This window comes from Asterias amurensis, chromosome 6 (assembly GCF_032118995.1).
Source record: "Asterias amurensis chromosome 6, ASM3211899v1".
Lineage (NCBI taxonomy): Eukaryota > Metazoa > Echinodermata > Asteroidea > Forcipulatida > Asteriidae > Asterias > Asterias amurensis.
Genome location: NC_092653.1, coordinates 20031416 through 20056028, shown reverse-complemented (window position 1 = coordinate 20056028; position 24613 = coordinate 20031416). Strand labels below are relative to the sequence as shown.

General features: G+C 40.8%; 2 protein-coding genes across 5 annotated transcripts in view; one reads left to right on the top strand and one right to left on the bottom strand.

The window, feature by feature from the left end:
* The first annotated feature begins 468 nt into the window (after nt 1–468).
* LOC139938009 (uncharacterized) lies at nt 469–18064 on the top strand. Its single transcript, XM_071933353.1, has 4 exons — nt 469–652; nt 13074–13160; nt 15958–16201; nt 16647–18064. Exons 1-4 carry the CDS (start codon nt 646–648, stop codon nt 16747–16749), a joined length of 441 nt encoding a protein of 146 aa, XP_071789454.1. The 5' UTR covers nt 469–645; the 3' UTR covers nt 16750–18064.
* Nucleotides 18065–18202: 138 nt separating this feature from the next.
* The window catches only part of LOC139938008 (protein N-lysine methyltransferase METTL21D-like), a 36574-nt gene continuing 30163 nt past the window's right edge, over nt 18203–24613 (bottom strand). For all 4 annotated transcript variants that reach the window (XM_071933350.1, XM_071933349.1, XM_071933352.1 and 1 more), the window contains exon 6: nt 18203–19172. In XM_071933350.1, coding sequence (XP_071789451.1) covers nt 19071–19172 — 102 coding nt within the window. In that variant the 3' untranslated portion in view covers nt 18203–19070. The remainder of the gene's footprint in view (nt 19173–24613) is intronic.

The window sequence follows — 24613 nt, the reverse complement described above, 5'->3', positions numbered from 1 at the left end:
TTTACCAAACGTGTACCTTCCCTTGAACTTGGAATGTGTCTGTCGGGTTTTGTGGTTAAAACATTGAGTTTATATCAGAACTAGAGGGCGTAGTGGCCTAGTTATGTGGAAATGGCCTAATACAAATTGAAAAAAAAACGCAGAGCAAACCTAAAATTTTCATTTTCACAAAGTGACCTTTCTGTTTGGAAAATATTACTAATTAAATTAGTTTTCATGGATAAAAATACGATGATAGTTGTATATGAATTAATCTTTGAGCATATTATTTTTTCCCCCCTTTATTTATTTGTAATTGCTCTTTGATTTTATTTTTTTGTGTTAGTTTTTAAAAATATAGTTAGTTTTTATTTAGGTTTTGGCCTTTTTGGCCGCCCATAGGTCCCAACTATAGTTGGGACGATTTTCAAGTTGGGACGGGGTACAAAGGGGGTAACCATGGCACGGTGACGCACGCATCGTACGCCTCATATATAAACAATAGCGCGCTGGAAGTAAGTGGAAGTTTGACATGACCCCGGACTGACGAATTGAAGCATCAATGAGTTGAGTGTGTTGGGAGTGGAAGTTGGTCGTTAAAAACGTACAATTTATCATCTGTAGTATACAAATAACTAGCTGTACTTCCAAAGTCAAAGAAGAAAAATGCCAGGTAGGTGGGTCGAAATTACTTAGAGACTTTTAGAGTAGACCATGGAGGTAGAATTGTAGACAGACCATGGAGCAACTCCATGGACAGACCCACTGACTCGGTGAGTATTCTGGGGTGCGCGCTGTCGTACTCCCTTTTTTCGAAATTGTCAATATATTATAATAATAATATTAATAATAACAACCACATTTCTATAGCGCCTAACACCTCCAAAAGAATAGGTCGGACTTAGATTTAGGTTAGTGTTGCTGGCATGTGTGGCCATTTTTGGTCCTCCGATACCCCAAATCTGCGCAATAAAAATATTCTCGCAGGCACCTTTAAGCTTTACCACCGCCACCTTTACCACCGCCGCCTAACTTTTTGTTTACGATACGCAGTGACATATTTTTTTCTTCAATTTCCTGCAAAGATGGGACAAATCGCGCAAGCTTTTTGCGCAAAACCACTGTTGCATGGCCTCGTTGCATGCATGCACGATCGGTCGATTTCGCGAAACCATTCCTGCACGGTCGGTCGATCGCGCAAACCTGTTCCTGCACGATCGACCGATTGCTGCGCGTCCTTCGCTATGAGCGGCCAATGGGGCATAAAAGACAAACTTTAAAAAACACACAATATAAACAAAACACATTACACGCAAGTAGGCCTAATATTATACACATATTGACTGGCAATGAGGTAACTAGTGTGTATCTATTCCCCCTAGGTACTTGAGTGACCAGAAGAGTGACCTATTTCCAAAGGCAGAGGGAAGTAGGCCCCTCTTCTAGTCACTCACATGCCCGAGGGGGAATAGACGTACACTAGTTACCGAATTATGCCAGTCAATGTGTCTTATATCACAGCTCGGTCTTAAATGTCAAATAAGAACAGAAATTTGGAAAAGACAGGAAGTTTTGTAGTTGCAGTTCACGGTTCAAGTCAAAAGAGGGCGCTGTAACCGGGCGCTATTTTCAAAGACTAGTGCCCGCTCAGGTACTAGTTCCCGCAAACACGCGCTGCGCGCGAGCACTAGCCTATATTAGTTCATCCCACGTGATCGTGTTTCAGCCAACCAGAATACAGAACAAGCAAGAGGTGTGTTATAATTTAATTTAAAAAAAAAAGTATGAAAAACAAACTTTTAAAATAAAAGACATAAACACCAACAACAATAAAATTCAAGACAAACAATACTGCTTGAAAGAAATACACAAGTTATGAATATTACTTCAATCAAATTGGTCCATGTTTTTACAATATTAATATATATATATGCAAGATAAAACATGAAAATAAAAATTATCTTGAGTTTTGGGGTTGTTCTAAAAGCCCCTCGACCTAGACCCCTCGATGTCCGCCCCGTGTACGAAGAATATCCCAATTCCGAGTTCATAAAATGTCGCTTTACGGCCGAGTAAGAATTAACTCCCCGATTTAGAATTCACAGTGTGTGATCCGCGACGCAAATTCCTTCCATGACTAGACTTGATTTCAAGTCTGAGACTGTGGTTATATTTATCTGCATCAGCCACACAGAATTGGGAGTAATACTCTCCGCTTCCACACGTCACGTGCACACCGCACGTACGTTTCACGAGTCCATTTAGTTTTGCGCATGCGCGAACTTTGTTGCATTGAAAAAGGTCAACAAACCGTCATGAATATGCAAGAACATTGCTCTTCAAAAGCCAATCAAGTATCGGTGTTGTGACCTATGTACATCAGTTAGGATGATTGACACATACTTTTGACCTCTTTCACTTGTTATAAATCTTATTTAAACTTAAAAATACTAATATGTTAGTGGAAATTTCATAATTACAAAAAACCCATACGGTACACCTAATACACGAATATGCTAAATATAGGATTACTGAGACATATATTTACAAATTGGAAGTTTTCTCGGCCAAAAATGTATTTCTAATTTGTTGCAGAGGCTATTAAATGACTATTTCATGTACAACAAGTATTGCTCGAAATATTTTTTTTTGAGTTGCATGCTCTCGAAGTTGGACATAATTTCCCAATCCGTTTCGTGTGCTGACTATTGTCTGCTCCAAAAATCGTCATAAAAATTTTAAAAATAATTCGAGTAAAAGGAACAATCGATACAATAAGGTGAAAGTGTTTGTTCTTATATTGTGCTATAAAGCTCCGACATGAAAACTTTAGAAATAAAGTTATACGTCTGCAAATGTTGACATTTTTTCGTCCTAAATTACGTATGATTTAGCACAGCATAGCAACCGTAATGTCGTGAGATTTTATTCAGCACAACAGATTTATCCTTTTAAATATCATTTTAAACAAAATAAATTTACAAGAATGCGTGACACTTTTGAAAAACAGTGTTAAAAATGGACTGAAAGTCCATTGTTTACACGTGCGTGGCTTGGGTTGTCAAGATCAAACAGTCGTCACTCGCAGCGGTAACAAACTCGCGCGTGTGCAAAGTTGGAAAACAAAGTGACTGCACGTTGAATGGGGCACAAATTCGAACGTACGTGACCGATTGGGGACTCCAAACGCGTCCGTGTGGCCATTTGGTCGGTCGGGTCTACAACCTTGAGCTCCGCTTAGAGCAACTAGTAGTACCATGGAGCATGGAGGAAGAAATGCATGCAGGAATATTACACAGGACGGGAGCGATCGGCCGCAAATGGGTCCACTTGATCATCACGTAATGAGTTGGCCGTAATCGTAATCGGGCGGTAAACGCAGGTTCCCAGTTGGGATAATAATCTCAGATCGGCCAAGAGATACGCCTGGAAATGCCGCTGTTTTTTTTATCTGTACATCACAATTGCCACAGGCCCGATCTCAGCAGCCAATCACGCGAAGTTTGCTTCGTGCATAGTGTGTATGGTCTAGCTCGTACGCTGTGTTGCGATGTGCGAGGCATGCTAGTCGAAGTCAGCACACAATTTTGTGTGCTGAATTGGCTGAGGTTGTGAGCTGTGGCAATTTCGGTGTACAGAAAAAAAAATTGCACACAAGTCAAGGGGTCGTGGGTCGAGGGGGTCGTGGGTCGAGGGGGTCGTGGGTCGAGGGGGTCGTGGGTCGAGGGGTTTTAGAACAATCCTGAGTTTTGGGGTTGAACAAAGAATAGACAGATTCAGCAGGCTCCGCCCACGACGCACGTGTGAGCTAGGTGGGCTCTCCAATGCCTTTCTGCACAACTCTGCCGCGCGCGCCAAGCATTCGCGCACGCATGTCGGACCTTAGTGTCGGACCTTCGTTGCGTTGTGATCGGTCAATACGCAACGGGGCGGAGCTTAATGGATCGGTCTAATTGACTAGAGTGGGATAAACCACTTGAGGGAAACTGACTGGGTAAATTTTGAAATGAGTTTTTGGGTTGAACAAAGAATTTACTAGAGTGGGATTCGAACCACAACCTCCGGATTAACATGCCGGCGCTCTTCCAACTGAGCTATCTAGCCCTATATTGGCGGTGTCCCTTTTTTGTCAGTATCTTTGTTCGGGGGTGCCAGTCAGAAGCCATACAACCTTTAACTGCCGTGTATAGCCAGGGATCACACCCAATTATGATACAAGGTGGGAAGCGGCAGCCAGGGGATCACCTTTAAAAGGGGATGCGACTCTAGTCAATTCTTTGTTCAACTCCAAAACTCATTTCAAAATTTACCCAGTCAGTTTCCCTTGTGGTTTATATTGGTATCTGTGAAACAAAAAAAGTTGCATCCCCTTAAAGTAACAAAATGTCACATTTTGCTCGATTCGGAACGTGAATCCGTTTTGGATTGCAACAATAAGCCATAAAACACATTGGCTCAACTCTCCTATAAAAAAGCCATTTTGACTTGTGACTTGATTTTGATTTAAAACAATTGAATTAGATCCAATTAACATTACCGATAATAAACAACAATAATTAGGCTATTTATATTAGACACATTATCACTTAATTCATTGCTAAACATGTAAGTAATAGAAAGGGTCTTTTAATCTGGAGTTATAAAAATTCACTTTTTAGTGGAATTTAGATGTTCTTGTCACTCCCACTTTGAGCACTTATCTCTCACATTCTCTGTTGTAGCCAAAAAGACAGTTTGGTTTGACACTACCAACAGAGGGCATATGGACCAACTCTCCTGCATCTCCCCTACCCTTGGTTATGATACAAAATTATTTTTAGTCCAGAATCTTGAAGGCTGATACCATAGCGCCACTATAGGAGTAGTAGTTGGATGTCTCAACATACACGATCAAAATAGAACTCGATTCATGAGAAACTACGGCTTTTAATACTGCAAACAGGTCAGGATTAATCGGTAACTAATACAGAGAAGTTATAACATGAAGTGAACCAAGAGCAACGTCAAGAGGGCGCTAGACTGAACTGGCGTGACTCCTTCTATTTACCATTTGTCCATTGTTCAATAGAGGAGTAAGGAGAGCCATCTAACAAACTGAATGTAAGAGTCAGTAATGACCGCGTATTAGTAAAACAGTCATCTCGGGAGACCTCATTATTGAGCAATCATTAATGACAAGTAGCGAAAACATGAAACGCGAAAACATGAAACGCGAAAAACTAACAATAACTTGGATAAACATGACGGGAAAGGCTGTCATGGGGGTGGACTACCCCCTCGAGCCTTTGGGGTTATACTGCCCCAAACGAAGTAGGGAACAACTGGAAAATTACAGGTCAACATAAAGTCTTTCAAGTGACCAGGGAGGCGGCGCTGGCGACTGGAGCGGCTGGGTTGAGTTTGAGATATTCGGGCAAATACAGTGAAGCACTTTTGTTGTTGTCAGGCTTGCCTGCCACAGAGTCATAAGCCAAGTGTAAGTCGGGACCAAAATCTGTAGGTGGATGGGCACTGCCATGAACAGCGTTAGACGCGCTTTCGGCTGGCGCGGAAAGTTCGTGAGGAATGTCCGGCGGTTGGGGGGCTGAGGCACGGGTTCAAAGTCAGCATCGTCATCATTGGCGTTATCGCGAGAGTATGGGAGGGGACGACCCAAATTGCAGGGAACTTTGTAGCACTCCGAGTTCTTGACACGGTACGAGCTGCTCCTGAGTTGGGAGCCAACAAATTTGCGGATGTTGCACCACAGGCCGTTGACAGATGAGACTAGATAGCGATTTCTTGCACAAGACTTGTTGCAGTCGCTGTAGAGGTATACCAAGTCGCCGACTTCAACCGGTGTCTCGGGTGGAAGAGACTTCAGAGGGGCTTTGCATTTTTCGCTGTGCTGGTGGTTGCGAGAGCGATGTTGGTGTTGGGCCTGGATCATGTCGAGGTCAGCACACGGAGTTTGCTGGTTGGTGAACTGATCGCGTTGGAACCACATTTTACGTGCTGACAACCCGCGGTTACGGATACGAGATTTCAAGACTGCGGTGGCCAGCAAAAGTGTGAGTGGTGTAGCTGGACTACCAGATGGGTCTTGGCGTAGTAGCTCGTATTCTAATTCGCGAACTGCCTTCTCAGCGATTGGATTTTTGTTAGGGTTCTTGATGCGGCCAATTTCGATACAAATGCGATGTTGTTGGAGGAGCTTGTCCTGGACTAGCCGGGTGAAGCCTGGTGCTGGGTCAGTGCGGATTACAGAGAGGGGGTTGTCCAATGGGCGGAGCTCGATGCAGAGGCGAATAAGGGCTGTGCGCAGTGTGTCGAGGCGTTCATCGTCAATGATACATGATGTTGTGTAGGAGGTTGTGCATTCGCGTAAGATGAGGATCAGTTGGCGGTTGCGCTTGATCACGTCTGATGCGAAAGAGATACCGACCGAATCAGGAGGCTCGCCTGTAGACTGCTTTACGACAGTGTGGGGTGTGTTGAGTAGAGATGCGCAATGATGACAGCTGGAACTAACTTCGTCAACAGACTTGTCTAAATCGAGAGCGAAGAAGTAGCGAAGAGTCACAGAATTGAGTGGTGGCGTGTTGGGTGGTCGAGTTGGATGAGTAGCGCGGTAAGGAGGCCATGGAGAACTTGACGGGGAACGATAATGCATTCTCGCAGAGGGAACAGTGGCATTTCTCTGCGAACTATCAGTAGGCCGTCCTTAGCAACCGATGCGACTTGTAGGTATCGTTTGACAGACACTCGCATGACCGTGGACTCTTCAATGTGTCTGACAAAGGTGCATACTTGGCAAGTGGAGTCATAGCAATCCGGGGCATTGCGGCTAGCAAAATCGGAGGGGACGTTGGCCGAACCAGCAAGATGACGAATAGAGGCTTGGAAGCGGCTAACGGTTGATAGAAAGGTTGAAATCCGTGGGCTGGCAGAGAATTCACCACGGCACAACTTTTCGTAGGCCTGGACACATGACTTACTGTTGGTCAGGATGCATGCGTGATTCGTAGACTGAACGATAAATGGCCCAAAATGCTTGGTGGAGGCTGCGATGGAGAGAGCTTCTACTTCGCATGGTATCCAGGTCGGCTGTCGCCCACGCAATTTGGCGCTGAAAAAGCCTGCGAGACGGGGTTTGCCGTTGCGGGTGACATAAAGGGTAGCACCAATGCTGTGCTTCTTGACAGAACCATCGGTCACGATCCACAATTGGTCATTGGGACGAGGGAGCGTGATAGTTCGGGTCGATGAGAGGGCAGCTTGTGCCGTCTGGAACGTGCTGCGAAGATCTTCGAACCAATTCAACGTTTCTTGAGACTGACGACCGGCTACTGCTTCCTCTAAGGGGGACAGGAGGGATGAGAAGTTGGGGATAACACGAGCAAGGACTTTGAAGGCTCCAATGAAGGATCGCAGACCTCGAACCTTTGCTGGTGTAGCACAAGTGGAGAGTGTCGCTAATTGGTGGGGGCTTGCCTGGATGGAGCCATTGAACCAAATCCACCCACCCTAAAATAGTGGTGCTCTTCGGACAGATGATGGTCTTGCGGGACGAAAGGCGGAGGGCGTTGGTGTACAGGGCATGTAATACCTGCCTCCAGTTGGGAAGTAGTTCTTCAATAGTGTCACCTCCGCAGTGAAGATCGTCTGCGAGCTTTGCCACGATGCCTCTCTCAAGTAGATCTCCAAGGACACGGCACATAAGTTCTTCAAGTGCTGTTTCTGAACCGGGCATGCGTATAGCAGATCTGGTATATACTCGTACACCCTTGAATGGGGTCGCTACACCGCAGTATTTCATTGACTGCCGAGAGAGGGGAGTTTGGTAGAATGAACTGGTAAGGTCAGTGGCGATGAGGTAACGCCATCGTGCGATTTTCCGAAGAGTTGAGTCGACGTCGGGCATTAGTGATGGTTGGGGTTTGCTGTAGCGGCCGACATCAGCGAAGGCTGTGACTAGACGAAACCCTCCATTTGGTTTCTTGATTAGGAAGGAGGGGTTCAGGTATTCGACAGGGATGCCGACATCTTCAGGGCGGGCAAAGACTCCAAGTTTATCAAGTTCATCAAACTTGTGCTGGAGTTCTTTCTTGAGCTTTGTCTTGAGCGTACTGGGGGAGTCGGCCTTTGCGCTGTGGGGGTTGAACTGGACCCATGTTTACGACTGCTTGAAAGGGGCGTGCAGAGCCGTTGTAGCCAGGGAAAGCAGGGTCAAATACCTTGTCATACTCTTCGAGCAGAGAGCGGAACTGTGACTGAATAGATGGCGCCAAAGTGTTATCTGGGTCGATAGAGACGGAGGCAGAGAAGCGAGGGGCCACGTGTGGTGTGCATGGAGGCTGGCGGGGAAGCTGTTTGGTTTTAGGCACCAGTAACTAATACAGAGAAGTCATAACAAGAAGTAAACCAAGAGCGACCTCAAGAGGGCACTAGACTAAACTGGCGTAGGAACTTCAAATATCAAAACGTGAAAATTTGGTCCACTAATTAGTTGTTAATAAACCACAGTAATAAATGCTATTTTTAATAAAAATGCGCAAAATTACGTAGGCGGTTGATTTAAAAACTGTTTGAAAGGAATTTGCACCCTTCGTTATGTTACAAAATTTATTTAATTTTTAGTCCAGATGCTTGAAGAATAGGCACTCCAAATATTGAAGCGTGCTAATTTGGTCCACACTTAAAATAGTTAACCACAGTAAATACAGATGCTGTTATATTTTCTGAATACGTGGCTGGCGCCCCTCTGGGAATACGCGACTGGCATGCATTGTGCAAGCTTCCGTTCCGTGCCTCCTGCTGGTTTTCATTGCATCCTCTCCGATAGACCAGACAGTAGAGAGTGTAGAGGGCGGCACCCATAAAGTTCTCCTCTAGTTTTTACTGATAATTCTGAAAGACTTTGTGTGAGGCTTTTCTTTTGATTTAGTCAGTAATATTTGATTTCATTTTTTTAAATCCTATTTGTCAACTTGAAAACTTATGAGACACTTTTTTTTTTTCATGTTTTATCTTGCTGATTAATATTTGTAAAAAATTGACCAATTTGAATAAAATAATAATAAATATATATATATATTCATATTTTGTGTATTATTCTCTCAAGCAGTTTTGTTTTTCTTGAATTTCATTAATGTTGGTGTAATGTCTTTTATTTTAAAATTTTGTTTTATTTTAAAGTCACCTGGAAATAGTATTTTTTCTTTTTTAAACATTAGAGTATATGTTTCTGAACAATTTTTTTTCAGTAATTGTCTTTAACGATTTATATAAAAAAATAAAATAAAAAAAAGTTATGTGGGGTGACTCTGCCTGCCCCTTTTGTGACGTCAATCGAGGCAGACTTTGCCTCGATCGAACATCGAACACACAATCGTGCAAGTACATTCAAGTCCTAGTTGCGAGTTTGTACGTTTCGAAAAAGGATTTTTTCTTGCATTTTTCTGGCAATGTGGACCAGCTGGTGTATGCTGGATGCAGCAAAACAACTAAAGATGGGGTCAGTTTGCAAAGTGGTCCAGTCCGACATCTTTTCCAGCGCTGTGCAGCAAACACTTCGAGTCGTCGTGCTTCGAGAATCCAAAATACGTACAATATACACATTTTGACATGAAGAGAAAAGTTCTTTTCTAAAACATGACGCCATCCCAGCTAGTGGGGAAGAAGAAGGTACCTGAAAGATGTAACGAACCTAAAGGAGCATTTGCCTAACGTGAAAAAGTCGGGTATTGTTTCAACTTTGAGTGCATGTTTTTAGCTTGCGCCAAGCGTCACTATCTTGTGTTGGCACTGCTTGCGATTCACCGTGCTGGGTAATCCGTGTGGACCATCAGCACAGCAGCCACACAGTGCGTGCAGTCTGCTCTGTGACCGTAGTTCTGTACGTAAGCATCATACCGATCAGGTATCCAGACATATTCCACTCATATTCCACTCATCAAAACACATATTTTAATGACAAAAGCTTTATTTTGACAAAATACCACTTCCAGGTGACTTTAAGTTTGTCTTTTGATTTGTTTTTTATTAAAGTTTTTTTTGTGTTTCATACTTTTGTTTTTAAATTAAAATTGTTTGCGTCTAAATAAAGTTTTAATTTATTTTTATTTTTAAAGTTTGTCTTTTTTGCCCCAATGCCCATACAGCGCGATTGACTGATCGCGCAGATTGACCGATCGCGCCCAACATTTATACTTGTCTCCTTAGATAGATAATCTGTTAGACAGATAAGTTCTGTGTGTACATGTTTGTCATCTGCCATACTTCCAAACTTAAATTACAAGATCACAAGAATTTTACATGACAACAGAGAGGGTACAAAATATTTATGCATGAGGTACGTCACAATGCTAATCCAAAACGAGGTGATGGGCGCAGCCACTGCAAGTGATGGGGGATGTGAGCTCAAAGCCTCATTTTGGGTAAGAATTATGACGTCATGCATAAGTATTAAGAGAGGCGTATAGTCGTGGAGATGATAGCTGATAGAAACCAAACAATGCATTGTGTTACTTGATCGGGTAAATAGTTATCACTGGCAGTTTTCGGCCATCTAGTTTCCCTGGTGTTCAGAAGAAAGGTGGCGATAGAGACGCCGTAGTGCGTGAAGTGCGTGAATTTCGATCTCTGTTGTGCTTCGACAGCCTCCTGCAGGCTTGAAATCCTTCTCTCAGGTGGACTTTGAAAATTCATCCCAGCCTTTATACAGTTAAAGGATTTGTGGTGTGTTCTGGAAGGTACTTAAACTAACTTCAGACTTCCAGAGCCCAGATCCTTCTAGATCATTCTTAACTGATAAGCGCCGCCCACTAGGGTCAACAGACTTGTAGACTGAGAATGATTTGACAGTGTGCGTACTGTTGTATACACGTAATGACATGTACGTATGTATAAGGGTCTCATAACAGTCAATTTCATGCAGTGCGGAGATGGGGACCACAGAACCAAAACAAGCCCCTTCTCAATACCTATCCCATGGTCTACATGTGTGTGTCCTGTTTTACTCTTCCCAGGTGGGAAAGTATTACCAGAATTTTGTAGACATCACTGCACTTCATTTTGAAACAGTTCATATCAACGAAATGAGAAAATCACACCTTTTTTCCTTAAACAAGCTAATACATGTTTTCTATTGCCTTATACATGTATCTGCAGTAAATATTTGCACATCAAATATTTTATTTTGTCGTATAGAGAAAGGTGGGCTCTTTCTTTTGATGTATTAGTTGACAGTAAATGGTAAAGTTAAAGGGATTTAACAGGACTATAACTATACACCAAAAACACCACAAATTAACCTCCCTGAACGTCTCAGCTTATGCTGAAAACAGTTGGTACTCCGTACACGGCCATGGTGAGATTTTTTTACGGAGCTGCTTTACCAATTAATGTTATCGCCCAAGTTGGGGATCAAATAGCCATGATTTGAACCTCAACATTGTTGATTTTTCAAGATTTTGCATCCTTTTTATACACAAACACTTATGGACATTATTGGCAATTGGCACAATAAACATCATGGCGCATGGCTGATCACAGTATGCTAATGATTGACATTTGATATTGAGTCCCCCACCCTTCAAAAGATGGGGGACTTGTCCCCCCTTTGCCCCCTGATTGACACACATGTTTGTGGCCAAGGATAGGCCTAAGACTTGGGCACAAAAGTGGTGTTAGTCAAGACCAGGCATGATTTGGACTGAAAGACAAGGTCAAGCTTTTATGATTGCTCCATGCTAATAGTTAGGGAATAAAAGGATAGTGACTATAGTTCTTAAACTGCCGAGTCAACGAATCTTTTATTCCCATTTATAAATGCCTTTTTGGTTAAAAGGCCTAATAAAGTAAGAAAATCTGTAAAACTTCTGACGTCCTTTCCTTGAGCTATGTATGTGTGTTGCATTTTTATGACTGAGCCAGTTTTTGAATATGCATTCGTGCGCATATGTAGTAGAAGTTTGATGCATCCTCGTATTCATTGTCCAAAATGGCATGGCGAGAGGACGATCACCCCTGGGAATGAGGTTGTGGGCTAACCTGCACAAAGGTATCCGAAAACAACCGGTATATAAACAGCTCAGCTGGTCATTATCAACCGTTTAAACACCCCCACGTGACACACTCTCCACCAAAAGGAATGAATAGCGAAACTGTCTGAGGTATTGATGAATGAACATTCATCAGACAGTTTCGCTATTCCTATTGGTGGAGAGCGCGTCACGTGGGGATGTTAAATACAGAGGTCAAGCACGTCGGAAACGCATATGTTTTACAGAGTTTCTTACTTTATTCAGCTTTTAAACAAAAAGGCATTTAACATCTATTATATCGTTGCGGTACCCACTGCCAAAACATAGGATTCGAACTGCCTCTAGCTGCCGGGCAACCTCGGTAGTCTAATTGGTAAGACACTGCTCTAGAATTGCAAGGGTCGTGGGTTCGAATCCCACCCGAGTAACATGCCTGTGATATTTTTTCACAGGACTCGGGAAAGTACTGAGTATACAGTGCTAACACACATCGGTGTATGGGTAAAAACCAAAATTAATATTCTTTATCCCCGATGCAAATTTAACATCTATTATAAGGCATTTATGGTCGTTGCAGGGTCGTTGCCGTGTGATAAAAGCCCTAGCCTTCGGCTCGGGCCTTTATCACACGGCAACGACTCTGCCGGTTCTAAACGTCCGTGAAAGAACGAGTCACGACACTTTATTCCCTTATTTATTAAGGCAGCAGTTATAATGCCTTCAAGAACCTTACATGGCACTAAATTAAGTCAGAGCAACAGGCATATAATTAATTAACAATATCTAATTCCCTTTCTTGTTAGTCCACAGCCAAGCACCAATGTTCAGCAATGCGTTAAATGATAAACCAAGAGAAACCATGACAGAACTCATCGCTACACTTTTATTCCCTTATTTAAAGAACTGTTCAAATACACTCTAAAAAAATAATTTGATTAAATAGTGACTGTGCAGAATTTAAGTTATGAGGAATTGTGCTATAAGGAATCTGAACTGAGTAGTAAAGTTTTTGTTGAAATTCATCGGTCTTGAATAAGTGGATATGTATTTTTATTTTTTTGTCATTAGGGAAGACAAAGAAGGTGGAGAAAGAAGAGGAGTCACCTGCACTTCCACTGACTGGCGTCTACATTTTCCCTAACGGTGATAGATATGGTAATGCAGACTTCAGACCTAGTATTGTCCATTGCATCCTGAACAAAATAGTACAACGACCAATCCATCAAGTTCCGACCTATCACAGTTGCAATTCTGCTTGCTCTATTTATCTTCAAAAGTTTGTCATTTTCATTAATGTATATAACATAAAATATATAATGTAAACAAGCTATAGCCATTAGAATCCATCCTTAACTAGAATGAGTGCACTCTCTTTGCAGCACCCTCGTGCTTTTCAGCACTGAAAAAATTTAGTATCAGGTATAACTTTTGATTTTGTGTGTGTTAGACTAGCCTTGCTCAAGGCTGTCACATTCTTCACTCCTAATCATCATCATCATCATCATCATCATCATCATCATCATCATCATCATCATCATCATCATCATCATCATCATCATCATCCTTCGTCCTTGGACAGATTAGTAGAAGCAGCTTTGATGAAATGGTGCCAGGTTGCTTTATCCCTCATTTGAGATTTGTGTCTCTGGTGATGGTGTCTGTGTAGCTCATTTTCCTCCTGCCGCGATTTGGATGTCCACCAGGAGGATTCCAGAAGACCAGATGCGATATAGGTTGATCGGCTGTACGCAAACAGTGGCTAGCACTGTAGCAAACTGAAGACTTGTCCCTGTCACTCCAAATACACTGTGCGTAATGTGTGTGGTTTGCATAGCATAGTCACGTCACAGGATGCCATTCTCTCTCCGCATGTGGGGGCCATCAGGCCGACAGCCTTGTCGGGTTTGCAACTTCCGGGTTGACCTCATTCCTAATGTGCACGAAAGAAGAGACCTCATTGGCAGTGGCAGACTCTTTTTTCACTCGTTAAGCATGCAGTATCCAGATGTGGATACTGCACATCGCATCGCATCACCATGGACGCTCAGCGTGGACACTCAGCGTGCAGAGGGCATGATAGGGTACAAAGGTCATTGAGGGAAGCTTGTGATTTGACATCAAAATGAATAATTCATTTGCTTCCCATCCAGTGTTGTCTGCAATTGGTCCGACTAAAAATGTAAATATTTATGAGCTGCATCACTAGTACATGTATATCTGAGAGCCCCCCCCCCCATCATTTCCAATATTGGATTTTTTTTCATGAAACACATTAAACCTGGAAGTTACAGACCTGACAAGGCTGTTGGCCTGACAGCCTCCGCAAGCGGGGAGTGACTATGGGTGTTGTACGACTCGTAACACACAATATATACGGTTGTGTTGTGCGATGTGGTTACACACATTATGCACATTGAAATACAGGATGGGTTTGGAGAAGACATTAGAATTTTGTGGAGCAAAAAAGGAGTAAATTTAGAGAATTCCTGATTCATGGTGAGCTGAAGAAAAATATTTGTCACCCCAGCCAGGATTGTCAAGACTTGGGTGAAATTGAGAAGCATGGAATTGCATGGAATGTAGTACTAACTCGAAGTAGTTCTGAGATAAAGTTGAGAGCCTTGTTGCAAAGAGCTTTGTGTACAATGAGCATCAGCTTGAAGATGTTTCATTGAGAGATATGAAAGCCAGTGATGGTGTTTCAGAATTGGGGTAATAGAATAGGATTTTCTAGACAGTGTCAAGCCGTTGAAGTCGGGAAATCTTGTTGTTAGGAAGACTGTAGAGAAGAGCTTTGCCATTTTCGGAACGAGAAGTTACAAAGGCATGAATGACCTTTCAGAGGCACTCTTGTCCATGTATTTTACATGGACCAATAATCCTGATGTGAACTCATGACAGACGAACTATGTTGTTCATATGTGGCTAAAGTGTCATGATGAATCGAAAACAACCCTTAACCTCAGAGCTTGCATTGAGGGAGCTATCCGAGCATCAACAATGGAAATGCATGGCACTGAAACCTTTATTGTTGACATGACCCGTATGGCAGGAACTCGGCCTTTATCATTCAACTTCAGGGTATTCTGTTGCGTCCAATGTGGAAGTTTATGGATGCATTTCCCAAGTCTTGCAATAGATACATTGGCATTTTCTCAAGAAGATTAAAACCTAATGTTTAGCCGAGTGTCGTCTGTGCCCACATGGTACATTTTCAGGTTAAAAATCAGGATGATGTCATGATCAGTAAAGTGTACAGCGTAAACCACTGTGGCGTAGAGTACTTTAGGACAAGGGGCTGATATTGCAATGCCAATACACACACACCGAGTTCTATTGAAGAGATACTACAATTTGCACCATGCTAGGGCTGTGTCCTCTATGCCAAGGTAATTGTGGTGCCGAAAGTGATCGATGTTGTGATTATCAGTGCAAAAGGCAGCACTAAAATGCTCACGTAGACTAGTGCAGCTTAGAGAATGTTGACATTATTAAGACACTTACCATTAACAAAGACATTGTTTTAGCTGTCTAGTTCAATGAACTCAAGCTCTGGTGTGGTCGGTGTGTGTCGTTTTTTTTATAGCAAGAACCAATTTGCTTTGTCCGGTGGATAGAAAGTTGCTGGTCCTGTGTGTTTTGAAGTGTATATAAGAGCACCTTGTAAATGTGGAGGGGGTGAGGGAGGGGGTGGCCTTGGTTTTTCTGGCACAGTCTTTTACTTGAGTACTATTTTCAAGGTGTTCATAACATCCTTACCTGTTAGCTTCTCATAATTTGGACTTGGTGTAATTTAAGACAGACATATGTACATGTAGTGCATTATACATCACAAGTATACTACCAATAGTAAGACATTCAATAATTTGAAAGCTATTATACAAAGTTTAAATAAATTGCTGTAACTTTCATACATACCTATAAATGTCATTCTTTCCCCACAAACATGTAGATGGCGAGTACATAATAACTGATGAAGGGGCCTTAGAGCGATGTGGGAAGGGCTGCCATACCACGTCTGATGGTATAATCTACCAAGGCCACTGGGCCCAAGATAAAATGAATGGCAATGGAAGGCTTGCCTACCCCAGCGGAAGTGTGTATGAGGGAGAGTTTGTACAGAACCAGTTCAAGGGACAAGGGAGTTATACATGGCCTAATGGAGCTGAATATAAAGGCAGCTTTGTTGAAAACAGGCAAGTAGTTCTTGGACGTGTGTGGCCAGAAAACATAAAATGAATACTATTATTCAAAACATGATTCTAAAATATTGAATTGAACAGTCAACCATTTCACTTTTGGTCGTGTACAAATAATTGGTACAATTATACAACTTGATGTTTCTAGATATAAGATATTATGTATTTCACAGTGAATGAGTCATGTTGTTTTTAAACTAGAGTATTCATTGACAATGATTGGTAATGATCCAGACAGAGATAAAGATTACTTTGAATTCTAGAGCTTGCTGGTTAAAAAGTTATTACAATCCTGTAGAAAAAAAACTGTCAATAAATACATGTGCTGTGATATACGTTTGTTATAGGAGTTGCTTTAGGGGATGGTGCGAATTATAACTTGTTCCATGGGGTAAATCAAATAATGCAGAGCTGTACTTAATGTTCTGTTTATGTTATATAGGATGGAAGGAAGTGGTGGATTCACAGATACCAATCACCAGGTCTGGGTTGGAACCTTCTGCTACAAGGCTGCCCCAGGGTTGAAATTCAAGCTGACGGTATAAAAACAAGACTTTGAACATGATGGGCCAGGCAGTATCTACTGAGTTATATTTCAGATACAAAGTTTAAAATCAGCTTGATGACACCAACCAAACAAAGAAGCTGTTTCTGATCCGTGAATCATTGTCTCGTGATCAAAGAGACAAAATTTGACTTTCAAGATTCATAATCGAAGGTTGATGTCACAAGACGGCACTTACTTATATAAGCCAATCACCAATATTTAAAGGCAGTGGACACTATTGGTAAATACTCAAAATAATTATTTTTATAAAACCTTACTTCGTACCGAGTAATGGGGAGAGGTTGATAGTATAAAACATTGTGAGAAAGGGCTCCCTCTGAAGTTATGTAGTTTTTGAGAAGTAATTTTCCACGAATTTGATTTTAAGACCTCAGATTCAGAATTTGAGGTCTCGATATCAAGCATCTGAATTTATAACACAACGCTTCGTCTGACAAGGGTGTTTTTTCTTTCATAGTTATCTCGCAACTTTGACGACCAATTACATTTAAGGTCAAATTTTCACAGGTTTGTTATTTTATGATTAGTTGAGATACACAAAGTGAGAAGACTGGTTTTTGACAATTACCAGTAGTGTCCAGTGTCTTTAACATTTTTATTATACCAAGTACTTTAGTCTCTAAATACTGAGTCTGACAGCCAAGTAGTCTCTGAGTACTGAGTCTGACAGTCGAGTACCAAGTACTTGGGTCTCTGAGTACTGAGTCTGACAGTAGAGTACCAAGTACTTTGGGTCTCTGGAGCACTGAGTCTGACAGTCGAGTACCAAGTACTTGGGTCTCTGAGTACTGAGTCTGACAGTAGAGTAACAAGTACCTGGGTCTCTGAGTACTGAGTCTGACAGTCGAGTTGAGTACTGAGTCTGAGAGTCAAGTACCAAGTACTTGGGTCTCTGCGTACTGAGTCTTACAGTCGAGACCCAAGTACTTTGGGTCTCTGAGCACTGAGTCTGACAGTTGAGTACAAGTACTTGGGTCTCTGAGTACCGAGTCCGACACTCGAGTACCAAGTACTTGGGTCTCTGAGTACTGAGTCTGACAGCTGAGTACCAAGCACTTGGGTCTCTGAGTACTGAGTCTGACACTCGAGTACCAAGTACTTGGGTCTCTGAGTACTGAGTCTGACAGCTGAGTACCAAGTACTTCGGTCTCTGAGTACTGAGTCTGACACTCGAGTACCGAAAAAATACTCTATTTCTTTTTGTAATGAATTTCTAGGTCGCTGGTAGCAATGTGTGCTTGTTATATGATAACTATCTTTTAAAAATGAATAAATCATAGACGAAACATAAATATTACTTTTCCCAGTGCTTTATTCCTCTATTTCTTTGATAGCTGTTGTTACACTTGTGCAACTTATTGTGACATTTGACATTAAGTACTTGATACATTTTCAGTGGAGAATCAAATACACACTAGCTTCCCAAAATGCATGGAGCTAATTGTCTCTGTCCACAGTGATGTTGAACAGTCCCAATGAGAAACATAACCATGCTGCCAACTGGAGACAGCAGGCAAAAACAAGTTTCTTTCAAAAAGCATACCTTGGTCTGCCTTGAAGGTAGGATAACTCTTATACTGAGAAAATTGTGTTTTCACACGAACATTGAATCTATCTTTGTTTAGCAAGGTTACAGCAGGCACCAACTGCATCTTTGGCCACCACATTCACAAACGGACACCATGAAAAATCATTTCTCAGAGTTCAAATATTTTCATTGATTTGGGGTCATTACCAAATGGCGACCCTACCTTTAGGAGCAGAAAATACTTCTCCAGAAGAGGGTCTAACTACATGTGCAGGTACATTTTATAATGTCTAAACAAAGTGTGTACCATCCTCATCGTGTCCAATAGCGTACGGCCATTTGCTTGTCATTTGCATACATTAAGTTGTTTTAAATTGGGGCAAAAAAGTCTCTTGAAATGCTCCACTTGGGGATTGCCTTCTTCATTATTGAAATAGTGCTTCAAGCAACGATTTTTTTATATAAGGTATTTGATATTGATAAGATATTTAAATACAATAACTTATTCCATAAGGCAATGCTGGCACCTATATCTGTTGAACATGGCAACCTGTCAATTACAATATACGTGTATCACTTTGCAAGATTCACATGAATATCTTCATCTGCTTGGTTCCAGATTACACTTTTTTTCTATGGTTGGGGTGCCCTTTCAATATCAAGAAGAGTTTTCAATTCCTGTGTTGAACAATACATACAAGTTCCATTGGACTACCCTTTTTACCTCAAAATATCACAAGTCCTCTCCAATGTCAGGAAGGCAGACTAGGTCACCTTTTCTTCATTGACAGAATGTGTATGTCCTCGCTACGATATACAGGGTCTTGCTGGTTTAATGGTATCTCATCAACTACGAATATTTCGTTCACAAGCTGTTGAAAAATCACAAATGAAAAGAGAATAAAAGGAATGAATACTTTGTTTCTTCTTTTGAACTATCTTTATCTATTTGTAATTTAGAAACTGTTGCCAACACATAACAGTAAGCTTTTTCTTTGCCGCTACAGACCTAAATTCATAATGCTTGTGATAGACCTGTAGTCATGGCAACCTTCCAGTTCTGTTCTGAGTGTGTGTGTTGGGGGGGGAGGGGCTTTCCCTAGAAAATTTGAGGATCCATACTGGTATTGGCTTTATAATTGGTTCTGAAATGCATAATAACTAAATAATCATTGAGGTTTTTGTGTCAGTCCAAAAACTTTAATGTATGTATGTATGTTTTAAATACTTGTTCTTGCATAAAAAGGCTCTGCAAAAACGGATCTGTGTGCCTGAGGTTTTGTGTGTATATTTTCAGAATAATTCTCCCATAAATGCTTTTTAGTAGACCAGCCAAACTTTAAAAGTGCTCTAGAAAAAAAAACCACGGCATAGTTTGTTAATGGCTGGCATCCATGCTAGATGTATGGATCATGGGCTCGGGAAGACGATTAGGGTGGATGCCCAGCTTGATTTTGGATTTTAAGGTCATTTTGGGGTCAAAAGGTCAAAAAAGGTCAAAAATCAATATTTTTCAAAATTTGTGTCAAATTTAATCACATTCACTAGATCTATTCATAAAATGTATTTTTAACATTATGTTGATACTGCAAACGTATGTAATTAACGTATAAACTTTGACCTTGTACACAAATGTATAGCAAAACCAAGTGTAAAAGTGTGATTATCTTGAAAAGGGTACATTTGGAGTACACCCATTGTTTTTGCACTCCCCATCCTCATTGGTGCATATATTGGTTTCAAACAACTTTTTTTGAAAGGTAAATATACCAAGGCAGTTTTTGAGAAAAAAAAATAATTCAAATACCACCTTCGACTCATTTTAAGGTCAAAATTTAAAATAAGGCAAAAAATTTGCATTTTTGAAATTTTCACAAAATTTGACCCCTAGTGATAGATCTATCCATAAAATGTATTTTTAAGTTAATGTTCATATGAAAAACGTATGTAATTAACGGATAAACTGTGACCTTGTACACAAACGTATAGCAAAGCAAAACGTAAAAGTGTGATTATCTTGAAAAGTGTACATTTTTAGTATACCAGCATTTTTGCACTCCCCATCTCAATTGTGCATATAAAATATATGTTTGAAACAACTTTTTTTTTAAAGGTAAATGTACCCAGGCAGTTTTTAAAAGAAGAAAAAAATTCATATACCACCTTCATGTAAGGTCATATTGAGGTCAAAAAGTGCCAAAAATTTCCTTTTTTTTCGCAAAATTTTACCCCAGGCGGCAGATCTATTCATAAAATATAGTTTCAACATCAAATTGACATGCAAAGTCTGTGAAATTATGAGTTAATCTTTTGTCTTGTACACAAATGTAAAGGAAAATTAAATCTTAAATTGCAATTTTCTCAAAAAGTGCGTATCTTGAGCATAAAACAGTGTTTTGCACTTCCTATCCCAGCAATGCATATACCATGTAATTGTATGAAAACCAAATTTTTTGAAAGGTCAGTATACCAAGGCATTAAAAAAAAATCATATCAAACTTTCCTATGTGGTAAAATGAAACAAAAAGGTACTTGTATGCTATTCACGCAGAACAGTTTGACATAGTTTTATAGTTTGACTTGGTGCCCTTTGATTTGCGCCCTTATAAAACTAGCTCAAATCAAGCATGAGATAGGGGTAGTCTTCCAGGTAACCTCACTCTTTCTTTTAAGCTCTGTGTCTGTGTCAGTGTGAGAGATGAGACGTCCATGTATTCCTAGTTTATGCTGTGTGAAGTGTCGGTGCATCTCTTGTTGGCAATAACATCTCCAGACGCTTCTTCGCCTTATTTACAAAAGAGTTGGAGCCTGACAAGGTTGATGATTTTATACCAAGGTGCACAAGTGTTACCAAACTGCTAAATGAGAGCAAGTTCTCTATTACGGCCGATTCCCTTGACACATATTAACTTATTTTGCTTTTTAGAGACTTTCGTTTTCCAATGGTCATGTAGGAGAGGCTGTTTCGCATCATGAAAGAGCATGGAAGCTGCCTTACAGGTTGGCAAGTCTCTCATTGAACGTATCGGGTAATTAATGTGCATTTCTTTCCAAGTTTCTGACGCTTTTGAACTCACTTAGTTCACCAGAAATGACATTTCTCCACCTGCAAATCACTCTTATCCTTCATTTACTGCCTCTATGCAAGGAGCATCAACCAGGTGTCAGCCTGCTAGGGTGTCAGCCTGCTAAGGTGTCCTCAAAACGTCATCTCTCCTAAAAGGACCTTGGCTTCCGTAACATAAAGGAACCCCCGCCTGTTCTATTCCTCATCTTTCCAGTAGACCCTTGCCCTTCTCTACGAAAACATCTGACAAGAACTTGAGATTAGCTTTGTTCAATAGCCCATACCTGACGTGTAGGAGTGGAACCCCGGTCTATCGATGAACTTTCAAATTGGCTTTTTCTTCCCATTCTCTTTGACTGTGTCACTGCCTTGGTGGAGCCCTCTCCGATCTAGCGATCAAGACCACGTTGTAGGTTCCAGTGGCAGCATTGAGCAACTGAGCATTGAGCAGTGGCAGCATTGAGCAATCGTTTTGATAGGCTTTTGTACCGTACATAATTTGTTTGGTTGAAACATTAATATTGTACAGATCAGAGAAAGTTTTTGCGCAATATTTTTGCGTCACTAAAACCAACAGTTTCTTGAAGCAGACGGTGCTTCCAGATGGTCATTATATACTGCGTTCCATGATCTGGAGTTGATTGAAGATCACTTACCACATCAACTGGTGCATGTCTTTGGTTGTCAAAGATACCAGTGGTATCTCTCTAACAATATCAGAGTCTGTGTCATCTTCTTCGCCAAGGTTGAGTTTAGTCGGAACACAACAAATCTTACTGTTTGTTATGAAAGCTTCTAAACATCATCAACATCTCTGTCTTCTTGAGGAGGTTCATATCTGCCAGATGAACACATCCCTAATGATCAAAGTTACTGTGGTCATAGATGATGGGGATGGCAGCATTGCGGAAAAAGCTCCCAGATTGGTGATCAAGTATCTGTCTTTCCGAGTACTGTGGATCTCAATCTCCACCATCTCAATGTAATGAGACCACGGTTGGGAGTTTGGATTTCTAGAGTGCTTGTTGAATTTGTTTATGAGCTCATGACCATTGTCACTCCTTAGAAAATCTGAAAGCTGGCCTACTGTGCTTTGGAGAGTTCTGCTTGTGATTGCCGCCCCTCTATTTGAACTGCTTAACCACACTTTGGGCAAGCTTTCAACTTCCACATATTCTTGTTTAAACAATTTTAACCAACCAAGATTCAAGCACAGACCGTTTATGTGCCACAGAGCCGCGCAGGAAGTAGGCTTTGCCTTGAAGCATGGGCTCAGTCATAAATTATTGGCTTCATTAACACCCGCCTCTGTCCACAAGTAGGCCTAACCAAGCCTAGTACTTTCTATGTGTTGGCAATCCTTCAGAAAGTTGAAGCAGACGTAGTCCTCCCTTGAAAAAATTTTAAATCTCAAACTTTGGACTTGCCCGTTTAAGTTCATTTCTTCCTGATGTGTATAGTGGCCGGGCAACTGTGATGGTGGTATGTTTCTGACCTGTGTTATGTCCACAAAGTGGTTGATCAAAGTGATGAGAGTGTCATTGCTGTCTGCTAGTGCCTGAAGAGTGGTGAGAATTCTTTCATCAAAGAAACTTGGCATAAAAGTATGTCAAGCTGTAGTGGATTTGGTGTGCCTGGTTACATGGTAGCTCTGGATTTAGCTTTGAATAATGGCACTCCAGATAAGAAAGTATACAATGTATCACTGCACAATACCCCATACCCCCATCGTAGCTACAAAGTATAGGCCTAACTAGGATAAAACAACATTTTACTGCAAAAAAAGAATGTTCAACTTTGTTAATTCACTTATAAAAGTTGAGTATTTAACTGCGTACATGTACTTGGGAAGATTGGGCGCAAAAATAACTTTGTAATCAGACATGCAGTTTTTGAGCACGTCAAACTATACAACTACTATATCAAACTAATTGCATGAATCAGCATACGCATTTCTTGTTTCAATTTACCAATGCGGATGGTGTAATATGAATTTTTTAAAGCTAAAAACTACCTTGGTATATTTACCTTTCAAAAAAGGTTTGTTAAAACTGTCATTATGCAGTGCTGGGATCTGTGCAAACAAACATTTGGTATGCTCAGGATATGCACCTTTAGATTTAATTTTCCTACAAGTTTGTGTACAAAACAACATATTAACTCTTAATTTCACAGACTTGGAATGTCATTATGATGATAAAAATAAGTTTTATGAATAGATCTGCCGCCTGGGGTAAAATTTGGCAAAAAATAAAAAAAAATAAAAAATTTTGACCTCAGTAAGACACTTTTTGAGGGCACTTTTTGACCTCAATATGACATTACATGAAGGTGGTATTTGAATTTTTTTTTTCTAAAAAAAAATATGCCTGGGTACATTTACCTTTCAAAAAAAAGTTGTTTGAAACATAAAATGCACCATTGATTTATTCTTAATGCCGAATCTGAACAACAAAAATACACATTAGAGCTTGTTTAATTAAGTTTTAGCTTTTTAAACAAATACACAATTATCGGTTAAAGTCTATGTATGAACACAAGTAAAACTCTGGGACAAGGATGTTTGTTTGATTTTAAATGTTTTGAAACCCCTTTTGTAAATCAACGCCTGAATATGAAACTACTAAAATCTGGTTTATACGCGGACGCACGATGGTCGCAAGGGCGTTAGACAAACGCGTGACGCATTTTAAAGAGGAAGCCGACGCCCAAGCGACCAATGAAAAGGCTTTCCACCCCGCGCGGCCAAAACCAGTGTCTGCGTAAGTTTCTTGATCGGAGATGGGCACAAATTCTTAATTTTTTACAACACACCTGACCTGAGGTCATGTTTAAATATCAGTTTTTCTTCGTTATTTTGTTGACTTTATTTTTACTTTTATATATGTTGTTAATTAGTATTACATTTTTAACAACATATGCCTTTTTTATGGTCATAAACTACATTAGACTAAAGTAATGGACGAAACAAAATCTCCCCAACGTAAAACTCCATAAGGTTGGGACCATAATGGTCCCGGAAGTTCAAATCTGCGCGAGACTTGCACAGTCTGTTGGGAGTGCAAAAACAATTGGTGTACTCCAAATGTACCCTTTTCAAGATAATCACACTTTTACACTTGGTTTTGCTATACATTTGTGTACAAGGTCAAAGTTTATACGTTAATTACATAGGTTTGTAGTATCAACATACAGTTAAAAATATATTTTATGGATCGATCTATCGAATGTGACTAAATTTGACAC

What these genes read in the sequence shown, in the direction of transcription:
- LOC139938009 (XM_071933353.1), top strand. An exon ending in CCCTAACGGTGATAGATATG is followed by an intron (nt 13,161 to 15,957) that starts GTAATGCAGACT and finishes ACAAACATGTAG; the next exon opens with ATGGCGAGTACATAATAACT. An exon ending in GGCAGCTTTGTTGAAAACAG is followed by an intron (nt 16,202 to 16,646) that starts GCAAGTAGTTCT and finishes TATGTTATATAG; the next exon opens with GATGGAAGGAAGTGGTGGAT.